The sequence below is a fragment of the Actinia tenebrosa genome, unplaced genomic scaffold (genome assembly GCF_029948245.1).
Source record: "Actinia tenebrosa isolate PJP-AT-01 unplaced genomic scaffold, QUT_ActTen_1.0 PGA_scaffold14__42_contigs__length_11649687, whole genome shotgun sequence".
NCBI lineage: Eukaryota > Metazoa > Cnidaria > Anthozoa > Actiniaria > Actiniidae > Actinia > Actinia tenebrosa.
The window spans coordinates 8,428,835-8,449,381 of record NW_028292574.1 but is presented as its reverse complement, the minus strand read 5'-3'; the positions used below and the strand labels follow the sequence as shown (position 1 = coordinate 8,449,381).

The window sequence follows — 20,547 nt, the reverse complement described above, 5'->3', positions numbered from 1 at the left end:
TTAAAACTTTTTTTCAGCTCTTGGAGAGTATAACGACTTTCTTAGGCTTAAAATTTGCAGCTTCAGCACTTCACATGACCTAAACTAATGATATAACAGAAGACCGCCTTATTATCTATTATTTTCAATGTGTATGGCAATTAAATTTAGAATATTGTTAGTGAATATACCAATTAATAATGTTTTACTCAGCAGGACTCATTTCTGCTCCTAATAGTCGTTTATTTTTTTAGCTTCTGCAATGTTATATATTTTCCATATTTTCGTTTCCAACGTTACGGTTTCAAGTATTGATTATCTAAATACCACTCGCAAATGAGACATTAATATCAAAAACTTCACTTTCAAGCTCCTCACAAGACCTTATGAATCCAAGACCTTACCTCGACCCAGTATTTTTACGATGGTTTGTAAGCTTGGAAGAAAGTATTGAATAATTTTAAGTTCCTTATCAGGGATTCTGAGTTTTTCTTTCAGCTAGTGAAAAATGTAACAATCATCTTTATCTCAGTATAGCTTTTAAATTTAGTTTTCAAGTTATGACTGTTTTGCAAGAATCTTGGTTTTCGCCATTTTTGTTTTGTAAACTTGTCAACTGCGATGGTAATACTCAAATTCGGTATCTTGAAAAAGCTCGTGACAACCCATTTTTCTTTCTCTATTTTGAATCAGCGTTAAATTCTGTATAAAAAAAGCTTTCTAAGAATGTTTTCTAATGACTTCTTCTAGAGTCAGTACTCAGACACCTCAAGGATAGAAGTGTAGAAAAAACTTTGCAATAGAGAACTCCGCTTTGAGCTGAAACAAATAGCGAGGTGGTTTTGAAGAACAACACTTATCTTCATATCGCACACGCTGATAAGATTAAAGCATCAACATCAATGGAAAACACTTAAACAGCAGGAATTTTTATAGAAAAAATCTCCTAGAAATATATGATAATTGTCATTATAAAACTCTTGTCCTGGTATCGTGGCCCGTCAAGTCCCTTAAATTGGGATTCGCACGCAACCTTTTGAAAACGGCCTATTGACTATGTTGTTTCATACACCTCTCACAATAACTCGTTTCTACATTTTGATTATCCACGAGCTAAAAATCAGCAGTCTATTATATCCCGAGGGGCAGGAGGGAATAGCCGATTTGACTCCAACAACAACAATAACATCAACAACAACAACAACCACTTTATTTTTACTACGATTACACCTTTTTTTTTTTTTACGAATTATGATGGAGTAAATAAATCAGATGGTTACTTACATTATATTATATTGAGTATTATTAGATGACTTGTCATATCTATTAATCCATCACCATTATCATATACAAATATTTGTAAATTGCGCATAGGCTTTTGGTGCTTTGGCATGTCGAGATAAATTTTCCAGCATACTCTATATCTTATATAGGCTTAACATCGTCTAAAACCGTAACCGATCTTACACACGAATATACAGATCCGCACATGTTTTAATGTAATTGCCACTAGGTATTCCGTAAAGTTTAGCGATATACCAGATCATGAGTTTCGCATTTTTTTCAATTGTCAAAGGAGGATCAGAAATAGGGTAAATCAATTCGGGATTTGACACAGTTATGTTGTCAATGGTGAAAAATAGAAACTGATCTCCGGGATAGCCAGGATAAGGTGCAATTACATTCTTATTTCCGTCAGTTATTACCAACTGAAGTGACTGTGGTCTACTATTATCTCCCCAGTTTCGGGCCCCTGCTGGGCTATTTATCTGGGAGACTCCCCCCGAGACATGAACGAGCTTCAACTGTTTTACTGTTGCATCAGAAGGAACAGTAACCGTCCCATAGCCGTTTGTTACTCCAAGGCACACAGGATCTACATTGATTTTGATCCACGAGACCATTTCTAAAGGAGATAAAAAGAAAAAATTAACCATCTCATACCAGAAGTTACACTTAAGCAAGATCTTGTTGGTCGTGTAAAGGACCCACACACTGCTACGTTATTAGATCAATTCCATGCCGTTTTGTTGAATTTAAAATGTCGAGGGGGAAAAGAAACGAAAAATTTATACCTCAGGATTTTTCAAGTAATTTGTTCTATATTTGTCCAAAGTAGAGCCCCGTTAAAATTGTGAGGATCAAAGTTAAACACTACATGAATGGACGAACAGATGGATTGACGAATGGATGTATGCAAGGATAAAAAGATGATGGATAGACGAAAAAAGGGATGAACTGGTTGGATCATTATACATTTACAATTACTTTAATATCCCACAAAAAATGTCATAACGTGGAATTAAGAAACTACATCAATAATAATGTGTGGATGAATGAATGAAAAAATGGAGGGATTGAATAAATGGATAGATTAGTCAAAGAATAAAGGAAGAGATGGATGGATGGGTGTACAGAGTGAAGGGTGCTTGGTCATATGGACTTATGGTTGGATGCATGCACACAGATCGATAAGTGGTATCATATATGGATAAATCAGATAATACTTACTTGCACAGTTGATTCCATCACCGACGTGTCCTTCTGCACAAATGCACTTGAAAGACCCAGGGGTATTATTACATTTGACACCTGGGTTTTCGAGTGTGCAATTATGCAGATTACTGCTAGCACATTCATCAATATCTTGAAAAATCAGAAGAAAAAAATATGTGAGAAAAATCTCTGTGCAGAGAAGTGCGTAAAACTGGTGTTTGTTTATATGCATGCCTGGATAGATGATGGAGAGAGGGGAGAGAGTTAGATGTTGGAATAATGGATTGATGGATGAATTGGTCGTTGAAATTAAGGGAACGAGAGAAGGAGAAATGCACGGATTGATGAACGTTTGAATTGCATGGATATATAAATTACTGCTAATATAAATTATTCCTTACCCTTTTCACAGTTCTTGCCAAAATATCCATTTGGGCAGAGACAAGTGTACTTCGTTAGGTCGTATCCTAGCCGTGTACAAGTCTTGTTTCCTTCGCAAAGACCATTATTCAAACATGGATTCTATGACACAAAAAGTATCATGTTATTAATACGAACTGACAAAGCCATTCTACTAGTAAAATACATCGTGAAAACCGAAAAAGGGAATTTGCAGGATTGTTCGTGGCAATATATGCTATATACATGATAACAGACTAAGCTTTGGCTCGCGCTAAGCTGAGAATGAGTTTTATTATTATCATTATCATTATTATTATTATTATTAGTAGTAGTAGTATATGTAATAGGACTCCATGCTGTCCAATTAAGAAATAATTGGACGAGGAAAATTCCGAGGACTGACAAAATTGGACGAGGCCGTAGGTCAAGTCCAATTCGGCAGTGAGAGGAATTTTTCGAGTCTAATTATTTCTTGATTGGGGAGCATGAAATCCCATTACCTATTAATTATATTGCTGCCTAATTAATCCCATATCAACAAGACCTGTCCAATTAAGAAAATAATTGAGCAGTTACCTATATGGGATTAATGAGAAGCTCTATAATAATAATAATAATAATAATAATAATAATAATAATAATAATAATAATATTAATAATAATAATTATTATATTATTATTATTATTGTTATTATTTATTTATTTTACAACTTGTGTTTTACATATTGAAAGAATACAAATTTATACACAAAAAAACTGTAAAACATAAAAGAAATCTAGTTGTGCCTCGGTTTGTACTATTGATACTCTAATGATTAAGTCATGAATTTAATGCAACATCTATTTTAGACCACTTCTTTAGATGTATTGGAATTTTATCCCTTTGCTTGGACAACCTATATTCAATTCTTTTATTTTGGTTTAACACATTTTTGAAAAGAGATAAAGACGGAACTTTTTTTTTTTTCTCTCTTGCTTTATAGAGAGAAATCTTGTACATCATTAGAGCATTATTAATAGTACAATCGTCAACACCAAGAATAATATAGAAGCTATTGCAGACAGGAAGATAAAAGTCAAATTTTTCTAACCAACTCCTTATTTCAAAATAATAATTTTTGGATTCTATGCATTCCACCAAAAGATGGTCTATTGTTTCGGGATGAAGAAGGCAAAAAGAACAACTAGAGTATTAAATTACTTTAAAACGACAGAGGTCGCGGTTTAAATATAAAATATTGTTAAGTGTTTTAATCTGAAAAAATCTAGTGTAAGTGTCAATTGAAGTTTTATAGATTCTGAGAATGAGTTAAATGAGTTAAAAATTGAGAAACTAGAAACCTATATCTACAATATAAAGAAACTTTCTAAAATATTATCAGAGCAAAACAAAGCATAGCTTACATGCATTATTTCACCAAATATTGTGCAGTGTTCGTATATAGATAGTTTTCACGGCCAAACCTGTTTAGTTAAACCATTTTAAAACATGTTTAAGCCTTGGTGTGAATGGGGTATTAGTATCCTATACATGTATGGCCGAGAAGTCGTAACTGACCTTTATTCCTCTGTACGAGAATCCTTTTCTTTCTTGAAAATCTTGTGGGGAACTATATCTGTCGGCCTGATTAAGCTCACAAGAAAACCATCCTTCGGTTTCATTGGAAGGAGCAATATTGAACGAAACGCAGTCTTTGTTCGATTTACAAACAAATAAACAAAGAATCGGCATTTCTGCTTTAAGCAAGCGGAACAAATGATTGATCAGAACCATCCCATTTACTTCTGGCTCAAAAAGATCATCTGTGCATTGCTCCCATATCAAATCTGTAACATAAATAATCTAGTATAAGATATAGAACATCATGCATATCATGATCAATACTTATTGAAGCTTGTCAGTAACTTGTCACATGAGAAACTTTGTAGGTTTGTAGAACATAGCAAACTCAACAGAATGTGGTGTAGACACATGAGCTATGACGTGACGTGACATCTCTATAAAATGGAAAATGTTTTAAACAGTAAATTTTGATCCCATAAGTTCTCTTACTATTGGCCCCGTTGTAGAATTTATCAAAATAAGCTGATTCCAATATATACGTTGAATTAAAAGAAATGTAATACATAGATTTTAAAAACATGCTAAACGTCAGGATATGGAATCGATAGTAGTCTTAGGTTAGGCACTACTAATATGCAGCCAAGAATTTCTTAACAAGACGCGCAGATGAAACTTATAAGGAAAAATACTAATATTACTTACGTCTTATATCCTCCAAGACACAAAATCCAGGTAAAACCAACAGCAAGGCCGCAAGTGTACATCGTTCTTGGAAGTTCATCTTTAAGCAAAATGGGAAACCGCGAAGTTCGTCTAGAAAGGATTGAGCAGCTCAGAAATTAACGGCAGTGATATGGATCTGAATCTTCTGTTGAGCTGTTTCTATTTTTAAACCAACAGTGTGTTTCGAGTCCTAATCAATATTCATTTAATTGTTTTAAAGCGGGAAGTTACAGCCGAAAATACAAGATTTATTCATTATTAATGCTTTTTTCAGCTCTTTGAGAGTATGACGACTTTCTTAGGCGTTAAGTTTGCAGCTTCAGCACTTCACATGATCCAAACTAATGATATAAACAGGAGACGGCGCCTTATTGTCGATTATTTTCGATGTGCATGGCAATTGAATTAAGAATATTGTTAGTGAATATACCAATTAATAATGTTTGGCTCAGCAGGACTCATTTCTCCCCCTAATAGTCGTTTATTTTGTAGCTTCTTCAATGTTTTATATCTTTTCCTATTTTCGTTTCCAACGTTACGGTTTCAAGTTATCAATATTCTAATACCACTTGCACATGAGACATTATATATTAAAAACTTCACTCTCGAGCTCCACACAAAACCTTATAAATACCTCGACCAGTATTTTTATGATGGTTTGTAAACTTGGAAGAAAGTATAGAATAATTTTAAATTATTCACTAGCTGAAAGGGAAACTCTGAAAAATATCAGGGATTCTGAGTTTCACTTTCAGCTAGTGAAAAATGTAACAATCATCTTTATCTCAGTATAGGTTTTTTCGTTTTCAAGTTATGACTGTTTTGCAAGAATATTGGTTTTCGCCATTTTTGTTTTGTAAACTTGTCAACTGAGATGGTAATACTCAAATTCGGTATCTTGAAAAAGCTCGGAACAACTCATTTGTCTGACTTTATTTTGAAAACGTTAAATTCTGTATAAAACAGCTTTCTAAGAATGTTTTCTAATGACTTCTTCTAGAGTCAGTACTCAGACATCTCAAGGATAGAAGTGTAGAAAAACTTTTGCAAATATAGAACTCCGCTTTGAGCTGAAACGAATAGCGAGGTTGTTTTTGAAGAACGATACTCAGCGTCATATCGCACACTCTGATAAAATTAAAGCATAAACATCAATGGAAAACATCTTAACAGCAGGAATTCTTAGTCTTGTACATATAATGATTCTCATCAGACTTCAATAAAAAGTTTAATATTATTGTAATATTATTGCAATATCATGCGCTGCTTTAAAAATAAATATAAAATGGACTTTAAGAGTTCACTATAGTCCTATATAAATAATATATATATCTCTTTCATATTAAAGTATTTTCACGCTGGTAAACAGATAAAAGGCACCATTTGGAGGAACCCTCAAATGTCACTAACTATAGACAAAGTTGATATTCAAAAAGACCTTGGATATTAGATCTAGGATGGATTTCCGCGGTATTTTTCATATTTTCACATATTATTATAGAACTAAACTCAGTAGAGTACAAATATCGCTGGAGAAAGCCTGCGGCGAGTACAAATATCCTGTGGTTTTCAAACTAGAACCCAGTTTTTTGCTAGTTTTAAAAATGGCTAATAGATTTCTTCTAGTATATTTTTGTCATTTTTGGTGTTAAATAGCTAGTTACCATTGTTAGGTAAAGGTGGCATTAGATCAGTATAGAGGTTTTGACCAAGTCAACGTCAATCATTTAAAAAGAATTCCCAGGCCCTAAAGAAAAAGCAGTTTATAAGGATTTTCTAAAAGAAAAATAAACAAAATTTATAAAGAAGTTTTTAAAATACAATTTTTTATTCCAGTTTGACTAGATTAACTAGACTTTTCAATAACAAGACGCTCTAAGAGCGTATACTGGGTTGCCTTGTTATGACGTCATTCCAATGTTTTGATAAGCAAAAGGTCATAAAAACAAGACCCTGCTGGCAGGGTAAGCTGGGATACCTGGATACCTGGAGGACCTGGTTTCAACATGCATGGAGGATTTAGTTGGTTGAGCTTCCAAAAATACTGATAAAGCATTTCGTGACGTCTCAAAGTCATGATAAACCAGACCCTGGTTGGAATGGTTTACTAGTATCAGAGTCTCGAAGAATCTAAAGCAGAAGTAAAAATAATTAAGTTGCAAAATTTCGAGCTACAGTGTTAAAAGCCGTTTGCAGGCAGAGCGTTTATGCCATACTCATCAAAAAACTCAATCTGGAACTCCAATTCCAGTTCCGGGATCCAGATTTTGGCATACGTAATTAGCTTGTTGTTATGCAACGTCTCAAAAGCATGCACATTCACACGGCTCGCTTTAAAATCAAAATGCTTCATGTAAAACGTAAATACTGGCTAATATTTGCTCAAGACCTCTCTCATAATTGCTTTACATTTTCTAATTTTGATAACTTATTGTGATTTTGAGCCGACAATACAGGTTTATATTGGCGGCTAGTTGGGAGAAAATATATTCCGTGTTGCTGCGCTCACTTGTGAGAGATCTTTTCAACACTCGAAGATAAATTTCGTATCTCCGCGCGCCCATGTAATATCCTCTATTTATCTGATTTTAAAACTATTTTTGTCATGAAATAACTTCTGAAAGTCGAGTTTTCTTCGAAAGTTTACTTTGAATGAAAACAAATATTTGGCGTTGTTTTTCACTCACCTGTAAGCGTAGGAACAGCATATCATGTTCTTATCTTTGTGTATCACAAGTCAGGAAATAAGTTATGAAGATCAAAGTTGTAAAAAAAGGATGTAAAACATGTAAAAAAAATTTTTTACGCCATCGATGTTGAAATTCCAATGTGTACCGTTGCATTCACAAACCAGACTGAGATACCAAAAAAGTGCTGTTTTCGGCGTCAATCTAATCTTATGAGCCAATCACGCGCGGTAATTCTGAGCCGACAATACGGGTCTATATTGGCGGCTCTCTCTCGATCAAACTTATAGGAGGGTCGCGATACTATAATCTATCGATATTTTTTAATGAATCATCATTTTTTTTTTAAAGAAAGATTAAAGGAGATCATATACTCTTCGAACCCCAAAGACCAAACCCTGGAATGTGTGTAGAAAACTATTTATTTTGCTTCTTCTTGAATTACGGCGGACGTCGAACAAAACGATGACCCACCGTTTTCCCGCCCTACCTAATACGCGCCATGCCGTGGGTGGTAAATAGCAATTGTCCTCAAGCGAATCTCGAAGAAAGCGAAGAGAATTCCAAAACGAGCAGCGCATTAAACCTCTATTGACACGAAGGAAAAGTAGACTTAATAACAACGACACCAATAACAACAGCAACTTTATTTGTACCACGCCTACAACTATTTACAACTTATATGTTATCGGAAAAACGAAAATCAAATATTACCATAAAATGAATAAATCAGGCGAGCAGTTACTCTAAATCATATTGCATGAAATAAGTTGACTTTAAGCGCAGGCCTTAGCTTGTCTTGTTGAGATTTTATTTATTTATGATTATTACTGTTATTCTTATTATTATTATTATTATTTTGGTATGCTCTACATCCATTCTAGATGACTGTTATTTAGTATAGTGCAGTTTTCGTATGACTGTGAAAAGCTCAGTGCCGTAAGCGTGAGGTGCCGTGACCGTGATGCTTTCTAGAATTTTAATTGGCTGCTTTTTTCACGCGCAATATGATTGGTCTGGCATTGCCGTGACCTTGTAGTGTCCGTGTCCGCGCCGTGTTTATGCCGTGTTCCGGGTATTTGATTGGATGGAGAGTAAATTTTCGTGCAATGTGATTGGTCTGGCGTATCCCTTGCCGTGTCATGGCCGTGTTCGTGCCGTGAATTTTTCACAGTCATACGAAAACTGCACTATACCAATACGGTAACCTACAAATTTTGGTCTATTATCTTGGAATATTTAAAGACATTCACAGTAATTGTTAAATATCCGCCCTCGGGTTTTTGCTCTATGGGACAAACCCTGCGAAAGGCAATAAATTGGTTAATTATAGTCTTTCATCATTCCTAAGCCCGTATTCTTACACATAGTAAATATACAAATGACAGCATGTTTTACCGTAACTGCTACGTTCGCCCCGATTGTGCAGATCTCTAGTAAACCAGACCCTGAGTTTATCATCCTTCTTTAGTGGCAAAGGAGGATCAGAAATAGGAAACATCAATTCGGGACTAGACACAGTTATGTTGTCAATGGTGAAATAATATTTGTAATATCTGGGATAGCCAGGATAAGGTGCAATTAGATCATTATTCTCGTCAGTAATTACAAAATAAAGATAAGGCGGATAATATGTACTATCTCCCCAGTTTTGGACCGTTTTTTGGCTAAACGGGGAAACTCCCCCCGAGAGATGAACGAGCTTGAACTGTTTCACTTTTACATCAAAGGGAACAATAACCGTCCCATATTCGTCGTTTTTTACTCCAACGCACACAGGATCTATGTTTATTTTGATCCATGACACCTTTTCTAAAGAAGAAAAAAATCAACCATTATATGCCCAAATGAAATTAGTCTCATACCAAAACCAACTTTAACTTAAGAAAGAGAGTTGGTTAACTGTAAAGAACATATTACTATGTAATTAGTCCAATTCTATGACTCCTTTTTTTGGAATTTTGTAATAGACCCTTTTCGAGTTCCAAATTACCGCTGTGTTCAATGATTACAAACTCATTTGCTCAGACTAAACTTCGAACCGTGTGTAATTACTCGCAAATACCAACGGTAAAGCAAAGTATGCACAAGTTCAATAATACGAACACTTTGAAACTCGACGGACCTTGACTGGAACACGTGAATATTCTTCACAAAATCGAGGCTAAGCCTGAGTAAATGAGTCTATAATCAAGAAACACAGCGGTAATTTGGAACTCGAAAAGGGTCTATTTGTTCCATATTTGTCAAAAGTAGAGCCTCGTCGTTAAAATTACGAGGGTCTTTTCAAAGTTCAACACTAAATGAATGGACGAACAGAAGGATAGATTATGGATGGATGGATGGATGAAAGGGTAGAAATTAAACGGATAGATGGATAGATGGAAGAAAAAAGGGATGGATTGGATGAACAATCAAATTACTTTAGTATTCTACAAGTACTATGTCATAACTTGGAAACATATAAGGAAAGAAATAGTAATGAATGAATGAAACAAAGAACGAATGGATGGATGGATGGATGGATGGATGGATGGATGGATGGATGGATGGGTGGACAGAGTGAAGGGTGCTTGGTCAGGTGTACTTATGGTTGGATGCATGCAAACAGATCGATAAGTAGATTCATATATGGATAAATCAAATAATACTTACTCTTACAGTTGATTCCATCACCGACGTATCCTTCTGCACAAATGCACTTGAAAGACCCAGGGGTATTATTACACTTGACACCTGGGTTTTCGAGTGTGCAATTATGCAGATTACTGCTAGCACATTCATCAATATCTTGAAAAACAAAAGAAAAAAATAATTGAAAAAAATCTCTGTGCAGAGAAGTGCGTAAAACTGGTGTTTGTTCATATGCATGCCTGGGTAGATGATGGAGAAAGGGGAGAGAGTTGGATGTTGGAATAATGGATGGAAGGATGAATTGGTCGTTGGAACTAAGGGATTGAGAGAAGGAGAAATGCACGAACTGACAAATGTTTTTATTGCATGGATAATTAATTTACTCCAAATATAAATTATTCCTTACCCTTTTCACAGTTCTGGCCAAAATATCCATTTGGGCAGAGACAAGTGTACTTCGTTAGGTCGTACCCTAGCCGTGTACAAGTCTTGTTTCCTTCGCAAAGACCGTTATTCAAACATGGATTCTATAGACAAAAAAGTATCATGTTATCAATACGAACTGACAAAGCTATTTTACTAGTAAAATGCATCGTGAAAACCGAAAGAGGGAATTTCCAGGATTGCTCGTGGCAATATATACCATATACATGATAACAGACTTACTAGATTTGGCTCGCGCTAAGTTTTGAATGAGTTAAACAATTTTATTTTTTGTTTGTTTGTTTTTGTTTTTGTTTTTTATATATATGCGACGACGTATAAACATATGAGCAATCTTCTTTTGTCAATGAAATCTCGAACATTTGTGCAAGGATCAGCTTTTCAGGGTAGCGCCAAAGCAAGCGATGACGTTAGAGCTCAGGTACTTGTAAAATCTTAGTATGCAATACAAAAATGACCAGTTGTAACTAACCTTTATTCCTCTGTACGAGAATCCTTTTCTTTCTTGGAAATCTTGTGGGGAACTATATCTGTCGGCCTGATTAATCTCACAAGAAAACCATCCTTCGGTTTCATTGGAAGGAGCAATATTGAACGAAACACAGTCTTTGTTCGATTTACATACAAATAAACAAAGAATCGGCATTTCTGCTTTAAGCAAGCGGAACGAATGGTTGATCAGAACCATTCCATTTACTTCTGGCTCAAAAAGATCATCGGTGCATTGCTCCCATATTAAATCTGTAACATAAATAATATAGTATAAGATATAGAACATCATGCATATCATGATCAATACTTATTGAAGCTTGTCAGTAACTTGTCACATGAGAAACTTTGTAGGTTTGTAGAACATAGCACACGCAACAGAATGTGGTACAGTGACACATGTGCCATCTAGCCGCCTCCGTTTGTAGCGGCTAGTATGGCATACTCGCAGTCCAGGTGATTGAAAGAGTCGAGGATAGGTACTATAAACTAGTTCCGAATATTGCTTAGATAAGATTTCGAAAAAATATACTTAATAAAATAACAATATTTGTTGTAACGACACTGTTCAGAGTCATTCGCAATCACCTGGACTGCGAGCTATGACGTGATGTGACATCTCTTTAAAATGGAAAATATTTTAAAGAGTAAATTTTGATCCCATAAGTTCTCTTACTATTGGTCCTGTTGTAGAATTTATCAAAATAAGCTGATTCCAATATACTCGATGAAATAATAAAATATAATACATAGATTTTAAAAACATACTAAACGTTAGGATATGGAATGGATAGTAGTCTTAGGCAAGGCACTTCTGATATGCAGCCAAGAATTTCTTAACAAGACGCGCAGATGAAACTTATAAAGGAAAAAATACTAATATTACTTACGTCTTATATCCTCCAAGACACAAAAGCCAGGTAAAACCAACAGCAAGGCTGCAAGTGTACATCGTTCTTGGAAGTTCATCTTTAAGCAAAATGGGAAACCGAAGTACGTCTAGAAAGGATTGAGCAGCTCAGAAATTACCGGCAGCAATATGGATCTGAATCTTCTGGTGAGCTGTTTCCATTTTTTAAGACAACAGTGTGTTTCAGTCCTAATCAATATTCATTGAATTGTTTTAAAGCGGAAAGTTACAGCCGAAAATACAAGATTCATTCATTATTAAAACTTTTTTCCAGCTCTTTGAGAGTATGACGACTTTCTTAGGCTTTAAATTTGCAGCTTCAGCACTTCACATGACCCAAACTAATGATATAACAGAAGACCGCCTTATTATCTATTATTTTCAATGCAAAATTTAGAATATTGTTAGTGAATATACCAATTAATAATGTTTGGCTCAGCAGGACTCATTTCTCCCCCTAATAGTCGTTTATTTTGTAGCTTCTGCAATTTTAAATCTTTTCCTATTTTCGTTTCCAACGTTACGGTTTCAAGTATTGATTATCTAAATACCACTTGCAAATGAGACAATATTAAAAACTTGCTTTCGGTATCTGGAAAAAAGCTACCCACTTATATTTCTTTATTTTGAATTAGCGTTAAATTCTGTATAAAACAGCTTTCTAAGAATGTTTTCTAATGTCTTCTTCTAGAGTCAGTACTCATACACCTCAAGGATAGAAATTTAGAAAAAAACTTTGCAATAGAGAACTCCGCTTTGAGCAGAAACAAATAGCGAGGTGGTTTTTGAAGAACAACACTCCACGTCATATGGCACATTGATAAAGTTATAGCAAAGCATCAATGAAAACGATTTATCAGCAGGAATTCTTGCAATTTTTACATAATAGATATCTTCAAACTTCAATGAGAAGTTTAGTATTATTGTAATATTATTGCAGTATGACGCGCTGCTTTAAAAATAAATATGAAGTGGACTTTAAGAGTTCACTATAGTCCTATATAAATAATATACATATATCTTTCATATTAAAGTATTTTCACGCTGGTAAACAGATAAAAGGCACCATTTGAAGGAACCTTCAAATATCACTAACTATAGACAAATTTGGTATTCAAAAAAACCTTGGACATTAGGATAAGTTTATTTTGAATGGATTTCCGCGGTATTTTTCATATTTTCACATATTATTATAGAACTAAACTCAGTAGAGTACAAATATCGCTGGAGAAAACCTGGGGCGAGTACAAATATCCTGTGATTTTCAAACTAGAACCTATTCCCTTGCCTGTTTTAAAAATGGCTAATAGATTTCTTCTAGTATATTTTTGTCATTTTTGGTGTTAATAGCTAGCGTTACCATAGTGAGGTAAAGGTGGTATTAGATCAGTATAGAGGTTTTGACCAAGTGTGACATTAGTCACTTAAAAACGAATTCGGCAGGTCCCAAACAAAAAACAGTTTTATAAATATTTTTCTTTTCTTTTCCTCATGACAGGATTTGTTGTCCAAAGTTCTAATTGTTTCAGGTGAAGGTTAAGTCATTGAGAACATTTCTCGCTATATTTAATGGTTTTTGTAAAAAGTTGTTTTCAGAAATACTGTCAAAACTTTAATAGCTCTATTTAGCGTTTACCAGTTCAGAAATGATTTCTTTCTTTCTTTACTTGCTTTGTTATATTTAAGAGATGATAAAAAGCACGCTCAAGACTTAAATAACCCGCTCGCTTTACAGTATACACAATAAAGTAAAAAAAAAGTATACATAAAATTGAGTATATCATGAAGTATGCATTTTCTGGAAGATGAACAAACAAAGTTTATGAAGAAATCTTTAGAATACAATTTTTATTGCAGTTTGACTAGATTAACTAGACTTTTTGACAACCGATTCTGTGCGTGACAGAATGCAAGGGATAACCTGTAGGTATGGTCTGGGGGACGACTAAGCTCTCCCCTGAAGCTTCCAGGGTAGAACATTTCAAGTTTTTTGCGTAATTCGTACATCCAAGGGCAGAAGGCCAACAATAACAGCAACAACAAAGCTTAATAACAGCTTTATTTGTACCACGATTACAACTATTTACAACTGAAAATGTGTTAGAGCGCAAACAATTAATCCGTGAAACACTAATTACTAAATAGTACAAAATAGTGCTAGTTAAACAATAGAAAAGAATAGAATTTGCATGAAATTCGTGCTATTTAGTATTACTAAAGTTTCACGGTTATATTGTTTGCACTCGGTATTGGAAAACGAAAATGAAATATAAACATGTCAGCTAAATGGATCAGGCGGCTAAAATTATATGACATTATTAGATGACTTGTCGTATTTATAAATCTACGATTAATCATTAACAAATATTTGTAAATTGCGCAAAGACCTTAAGCACGCCTTGGCTTGTCTTGTCCAAATAAAAAAAATTCCGTTATACTGTATTAGTCGTTCCGGAGTGGCAGAACTCGTCGCATCATGGCCATGGGGTTATCTTAGGGAACTATATTATTAATATCATTACTAATATGGCGCCTTTTTCATTTGCTGATAGTAAAAAGAGAAAGAAACCTTTAATTATAGCATTGATTTTGAGACTTATTTGGTTTTTTTTTTTTTTTTTTTTTGACGCATAAAATGTCAATCGAGTGACGAAGGGTTCCTCAAACAGCCCCATAATCAGTACAACGCATTTCTACAAATCCGAACGGTTAGTATACATATATACACTCTAGATTACTGTTATTTAGTATATGATACCAACGCGGGAACCTACAAAGATGGCGTTAAATTTCCATCCTCGGGTTCTTCAGTATTTAGGATCGACAAACCTTTCGGGGGATTTAAGCGTATTTTTACTTACAATAGTCCCCTTCACACTTCCCTGCGCCATCTTGAAAGGTAGCCTTGCCTTTTTCATCGAAGCGAGACGAACGGTGGGCTTGCAATGATAGAGACCTGTGAATAATTGTCCAAAATGTGTTTCTTCATTGCAAGGTCAACGTTCGTCTCGCTTCGATGCAAAGGCACGACTACCTTTCAAGGTGGCGCAGGGAACTGTGAAAGAAATTATTGAATATATAGATCAGCACACGTTTTACCGTAAGTGTAACTTTCCTTATAGTTGTGCAAATCGAAAGTAAACCAGACCCTGAGTTTATCATCCTTCTTTAGTGGCAAAGGAGGATCAGAAGTAGGAAACATTAATTCGGGACTTGACACAGTTATGTGGTCAATGGTGAAATATAATGAACGACCTTCGGGATAGCCAGGATAAGGTGCGATTATTTTGTTTTTCTCGTCAGTAATAAAGAAACGAAGACACTGCGGGAGGGAATTATCTCCCCAGTATCGAGCCGTTACAGGGTCATTATTCTGGGAGACTCCCCCCGAGAGATACACGAGTTTGAATTGTTTTACATTATTATCAAATGGAACAATAACCTCCCCATAATCATCGTTTTTTACTCCGATGCACATAGGAGCTATATTTATTTTGATCCACGACGTCTTTTCTAAAAAAAAAGAGAAAGAAAAAGAAAAAAAATGACAATTGATATTTTCACTTGAAATTGGTCACGTGTTTTGTTTCAAACTATTCAAAAGTAAAGCCCTATCAAAATTTTAAAGGCTTTTTCCCTTTAAGGTTTAAAATTATAGCAACGGAAAGACGGATGGATGAATGAATAGATGGATGGATAGACGGATGGATGGATTACTGAAAAGATAAATGGAGAGATGGGTAAACAGCGTTAATGGTGCTTGGTCAGGAGGAATAGTTGTTGGATGCTTGCACACAGATCGATAAGTGGATTCATATAGGATAAATCAAATAATACTTACTTGCACAATTGATTCCATCACCGACGTGTCCTTCTGCACAAATGCACTTGAAAGACCCAGGGGTATTATTACACTTGACACCTGGGTTTTCAAGTGTGCAATTATGCAGATTACTGCTAGCACATTCATCAATATCTTGAAAAAACAAGAGAAAAAATATTTGAAAACTGGTGTTTGTTTATATGCACGCCTGGATAGATGATGGAAAGAGTGGAGAGAGTTGGATGTTTGAATAATAGATGGAAGGATGAATAGGTCGTTGGAATTAAGGGAATGAGAGAAGGAGAAATACACGGATTGATAAACGTTTGAATTGTATGGATATATTAATTACTGCTAATATGAATTATTCCTTACCCTTTTCACAGTTCTGGCCAAAATATCCATTTGGGCAGAGACAAGTGTACTTCGTTAGGTCGTACCCTAGTCGTGTACAAGTCTTGTTTCCTTCGCAAAGACCATTATTCAAACATGGATTCTATGACACAAAAAGTATCATGTTATCAATACAAACTGACAAAGCCATTCTACTAGTAAAATGCATCGTGAAAACCGAAAAAGGGAATTTGCAGGATTGTTCGTGGTAATATATACTATATACATGATAACACACTTAGCTTTGGCTCGCGCTAAGCTGAGAATGAGTTAAATGACTTAATTGTGATTTGATATACGACGACGTATACACATATGAACAATCTTTTTTTTGTTCATTAAATCTCGAAAATTTGTGCAAGGATCAGCCGGAAATCTTAGTATGCAATACAAAAATAACCAGTTGTAACTAACCTTTATCCCTCTGTACGAGAATCCTTTTCTTTCTTGGAAATCTTGTGGGGAACTATATCTGTCGGCCTGATTAAGCTCACAAGAAAACCATCCTTCGGTTTCATTGGAAGGAGCAATGTTGAACGAAACACAGTCTTTGTTCGATTTACAAACAAATAAACAAAGAATCGGCAATTCTGCTTTAAGCAAGCGGAACGAATGGTTGCGCAGAACCATTCCATTTACTTCTGGCTCAAAAAGATCATCTGTGCATTGCTCCCATATTAAATCTGTAACATAAATAATATAGTATAAGATATAGAACATCATGCATATCATGATCAATACTTATTGAAGCTTGTCAGTAACTTGTCATGAAACTTTGTAGCTTTGTAGAACATAGCAAACTCAACAGAATGTGGTACAGTGACACATGTGCCATCTAGCCGCCTCCGTTTGTAGCGGCTAGATGGCATACCGCAGTCCAGGTGATCGAAAGAGTCGAGAAAGGGTACTATAAACTAGTTCTTAATATTGCTTAGCTAAGATTTCGAAAAAATATACTTAATAGAATAACAATATTTGTTGTGACGACACTGTTCAGAGTCATTCGCAATCACCTGGACTGCGAGCTATGACGTGACGTGACATCTCTTTAAAATGGAAAATGTTTTAAACAGTACATTTTGATCCCATAAGTTCTCTTACTATTGGTCCTGTTGTAGAATTTATCAAAATAGGCTGATTCCAATATATTCGATGACATAATAAAATATAATACATAGATTTTAAAAACATACTAAACGTCAGGATATGGAATGGATAGTAGTCTTAGGTTTGGCATTTCTAATATGCAGCAAAGAATTTCTTAACAAGACGCGCAGATGAAACTTATAAGGAAAAATACTAATATTACTTACGTCTTATATCCTCCAAGACACAAAAGCCAGGTAAAACCAACAGCAAGGCCGCAAGTGTACATCGTTCTTGGAAGTTCATCTTTAAGCAAAATGGGAAACCGAAGCTACGTCTAGAAAGGATTGAGCAGCTCAGAAATCACCGGCATCGATATGGATCTGAATCTTCTGGTGAGCTGTTTCTATTTTTAAAACAACAGTGTGTTTCAGTCCTAATCAATATTCATTTAATTGTTTTAAAGCGGAAAGTTACAGCCGAAAAAACATGATTCATTCATTATTAAAGCTTTTTTCAGCTCTTGGAGAGTATAACGACTTTCTTAGGCTTTAAATTTGCAGCTTCAGCAGTTCACATGACCCAAACTAATGATATAACAGAGGATCGCCTTATTATCTATCATTTTCAATGCAAAATTTAGAATATTGTTAGTGAATATACCAATTAATAATGTTTGGCTCAGCAGGACTCATTTCTCCCCCTAATAGTCGTTTATTTTGTAGCTTCTGCAATTTTAAATCTTTTCCTATTTTCGTTTCCAACGTTACGGTTTCAAGTATTGATTATCTAAATACCATTCGCAAATGAGACATTAATATTAAAAACTTGCTTTCGGTATCTGGAAAAAAGCTACCCATTTTTATTTCTTTTTTTTTTTTTTGAATTAGCGTTAAATTCTGTATAAAAAAAGCTTTCTAAGAATGTTTTCTAATGACTTCTTCTAGAGTCAGTACTCATACACCTCAAGGATAGAAGTGTAGAAAAAACTTTGCAATAGAGAATTCCGCTTTGAGGTGAAATAAATAGCGAGGTGGTTTTTGAAGAACAACACTTATCTTCATATCGCAAATGGTGTTACGCCAGTGTAAAATTCATTGAGAACATTGACTTCTTCTAGAGTCAGTTCTCATACACCTCAAGGATAGAAGTTTAGAAAAAAACTTTGCAATAGAGAACTCCGCTTTGGACAGAAACAAATAGCGAGGTGCTTTTTGAAGAACAACACTCCACGTCATATGGCACATTGATTGTATAGCAAAACATCAAAACGATTTATCAGCAGGAATTCTTGCCTCTTATACATAATAAATACCTTCAAATATTATTACAGTATGACGCGCTGCTTTAAAAATAAATATAAAGTGGACTTTAAGAGTTCACTATAGTCCTATATAAATAATATACATATATCTTTCATATTAAAGTATTTCGAAGCTGGTAAACAGATCTAGCTTTTTCCACAAAGAAAGTAATGTTTCTAACTATAGACGATTTGAATATTCAAAAGCCCTTGAACATTAGAACTAGTTTATTTTGAATGGAATTTTGAGGTATATTTTATACTTTCACATATTATTATACAACTAATAAACTCAGTAGTGTACAGATATCGCTGGAGAAAATCTGGAGCGAGTACAAATATAGTGTGATTTTCGAACTAGAACCCAGCCCTTTCCTTGTTTTAAAAATGACTAGAAGATTTTCTCTGGTATATTTGTGTCATTTATGCAAAAGTTTAAAACAATTAGGTAGCTAGCGTTTTGACCAAGTGTAACGTCATTTACTCCATGTATCGAAGGTAAATTTGGTTAACTCATTAAAGAAGGTAATCGCTAACGAAGTGACGCCGGCGCTGCTTGGCACGGATAGTGCAGCGGTAAATACTCAGAGCGTACAGCTGATTCAAACCAGAAAGACCGTTGGTTGTAAAGGACGTTTATTTTTAAGATAAATGAGTCCTATTTAGTATCTATTTAGAAACAAACATATATCAGTGAATTCGAATTAATATCTACGAATAAGTGAAACAAACACACTGTTATATAACCCGATATGAACTTCCACTCATTTTACTCGCAGGATTGCATGGTGTTCCCTTAGATTTGGGCTTATTGTTTTGTGTTTTAGAGCTCTCGTTCTTCGCCGCAGGCTAGAAGAAACGTAGGCTCTGGGTACGAGAATGGATTTTATTATTAAAGAACCATACACGCTTTTAACTCCAAGAGAGCAAAACCCTCAAATTTTTCACTGGACTCTATATTTTTACTAGCATAATTGAAGAAACGTCTAAAAATCTACGTTATATCAAATTCTTTAGAAAGTTAATTTTTCTAACACACGAAAAAATAGATTTTTTAAGGACTTTTTGTTCGACTTAATGAGATTTTTTGAGCACTGAAAAGGACGAAATATGACAGCTCAACGCATTACTTTGTCTTTTTGTCAAGGATATCCATGTTTAATTGTAGAAAGATACACTTGCCGGCATTTGTGCAATCGATTGAGTCTGTAAAGAGCTATTATCTTGTGAGTTTTAATTTTTTTCTGTTCACTTTAGGTTGAGCAATTTTTGCTCCAAAAACTCGCGCGTGGGCACCCATAAGTGCTGATGATCTCGAAAACAAGCTCGAGACACCACATTTTTTCTTTTCATTTTTGGAATCAGCATTAAATTTCATTCATGGCTCTCACTTTAAAAAAAAAAAAAGTCTTAAAAAAAGGTTGATTTTTTTTCTAAAAGTAGCCACCAGCTACTTTTGGAAAAAGTAGGTATTTTTCTTTTTTCTTTCTAAAATTCACAAAACAAATTTTGCGAATTAAAAATTAACCGAAAAAAAAACAAAAAAAACCCACCCAACTCCTATAAGCGCGTTTTTTTTACTGACCAGTATATATTGCAGGCGCAGCTTTACTA

At 34.7% G+C, this 20,547-nt stretch overlaps 1 protein-coding gene across 1 annotated transcript; it reads right to left on the bottom strand.

Annotated features, from left to right (window-relative positions):
- Positions 1-1,215: 1,215 nt before the first annotated feature.
- LOC116303681 (uncharacterized) lies at positions 1,216-17,993 on the bottom strand. Its single transcript, XM_089029370.1, has 16 exons — positions 17,858-17,993; positions 16,959-17,227; positions 16,527-16,647; positions 16,170-16,304; positions 15,405-15,841; positions 12,309-12,387; positions 11,402-11,670; positions 10,892-11,012; positions 10,507-10,641; positions 9,216-9,663; positions 6,174-6,292; positions 5,144-5,272; positions 4,436-4,704; positions 2,877-2,997; positions 2,491-2,625; positions 1,216-1,885 (listed from the first exon to the last, which is right to left on the bottom strand). Exons 1-16 carry the CDS (start codon positions 17,934-17,936, stop codon positions 1,443-1,445), a joined length of 3,309 nt encoding a protein of 1,102 aa, XP_088885496.1. The 5' UTR covers positions 17,937-17,993; the 3' UTR covers positions 1,216-1,442.
- Between the last annotated feature and the right edge of the window lie 2,554 nt (positions 17,994-20,547).

Excerpts from the sequence above, each read along its gene's own strand:
- LOC116303681 (XM_089029370.1), bottom strand. The coding sequence starts at position 17,936 with ATGAACTTCCAAGAACGATGTACACTTGCGGCCTTGCTGTTGGTTTTA. Across the intron at positions 16,648-16,958 it reads TCTCGTACAGAGGGATAAAG|AATCCATGTTTGAATAATGG; the intron begins GTTAGTTACAAC and ends TTTGTGTCATAG. Across the intron at positions 6,293-9,215 it reads CATTTGTATATTTACTATGT|AGTGTGCGATATGACGCTGA; the intron begins GTAAGAATACGG and ends TAATTTTATCAG.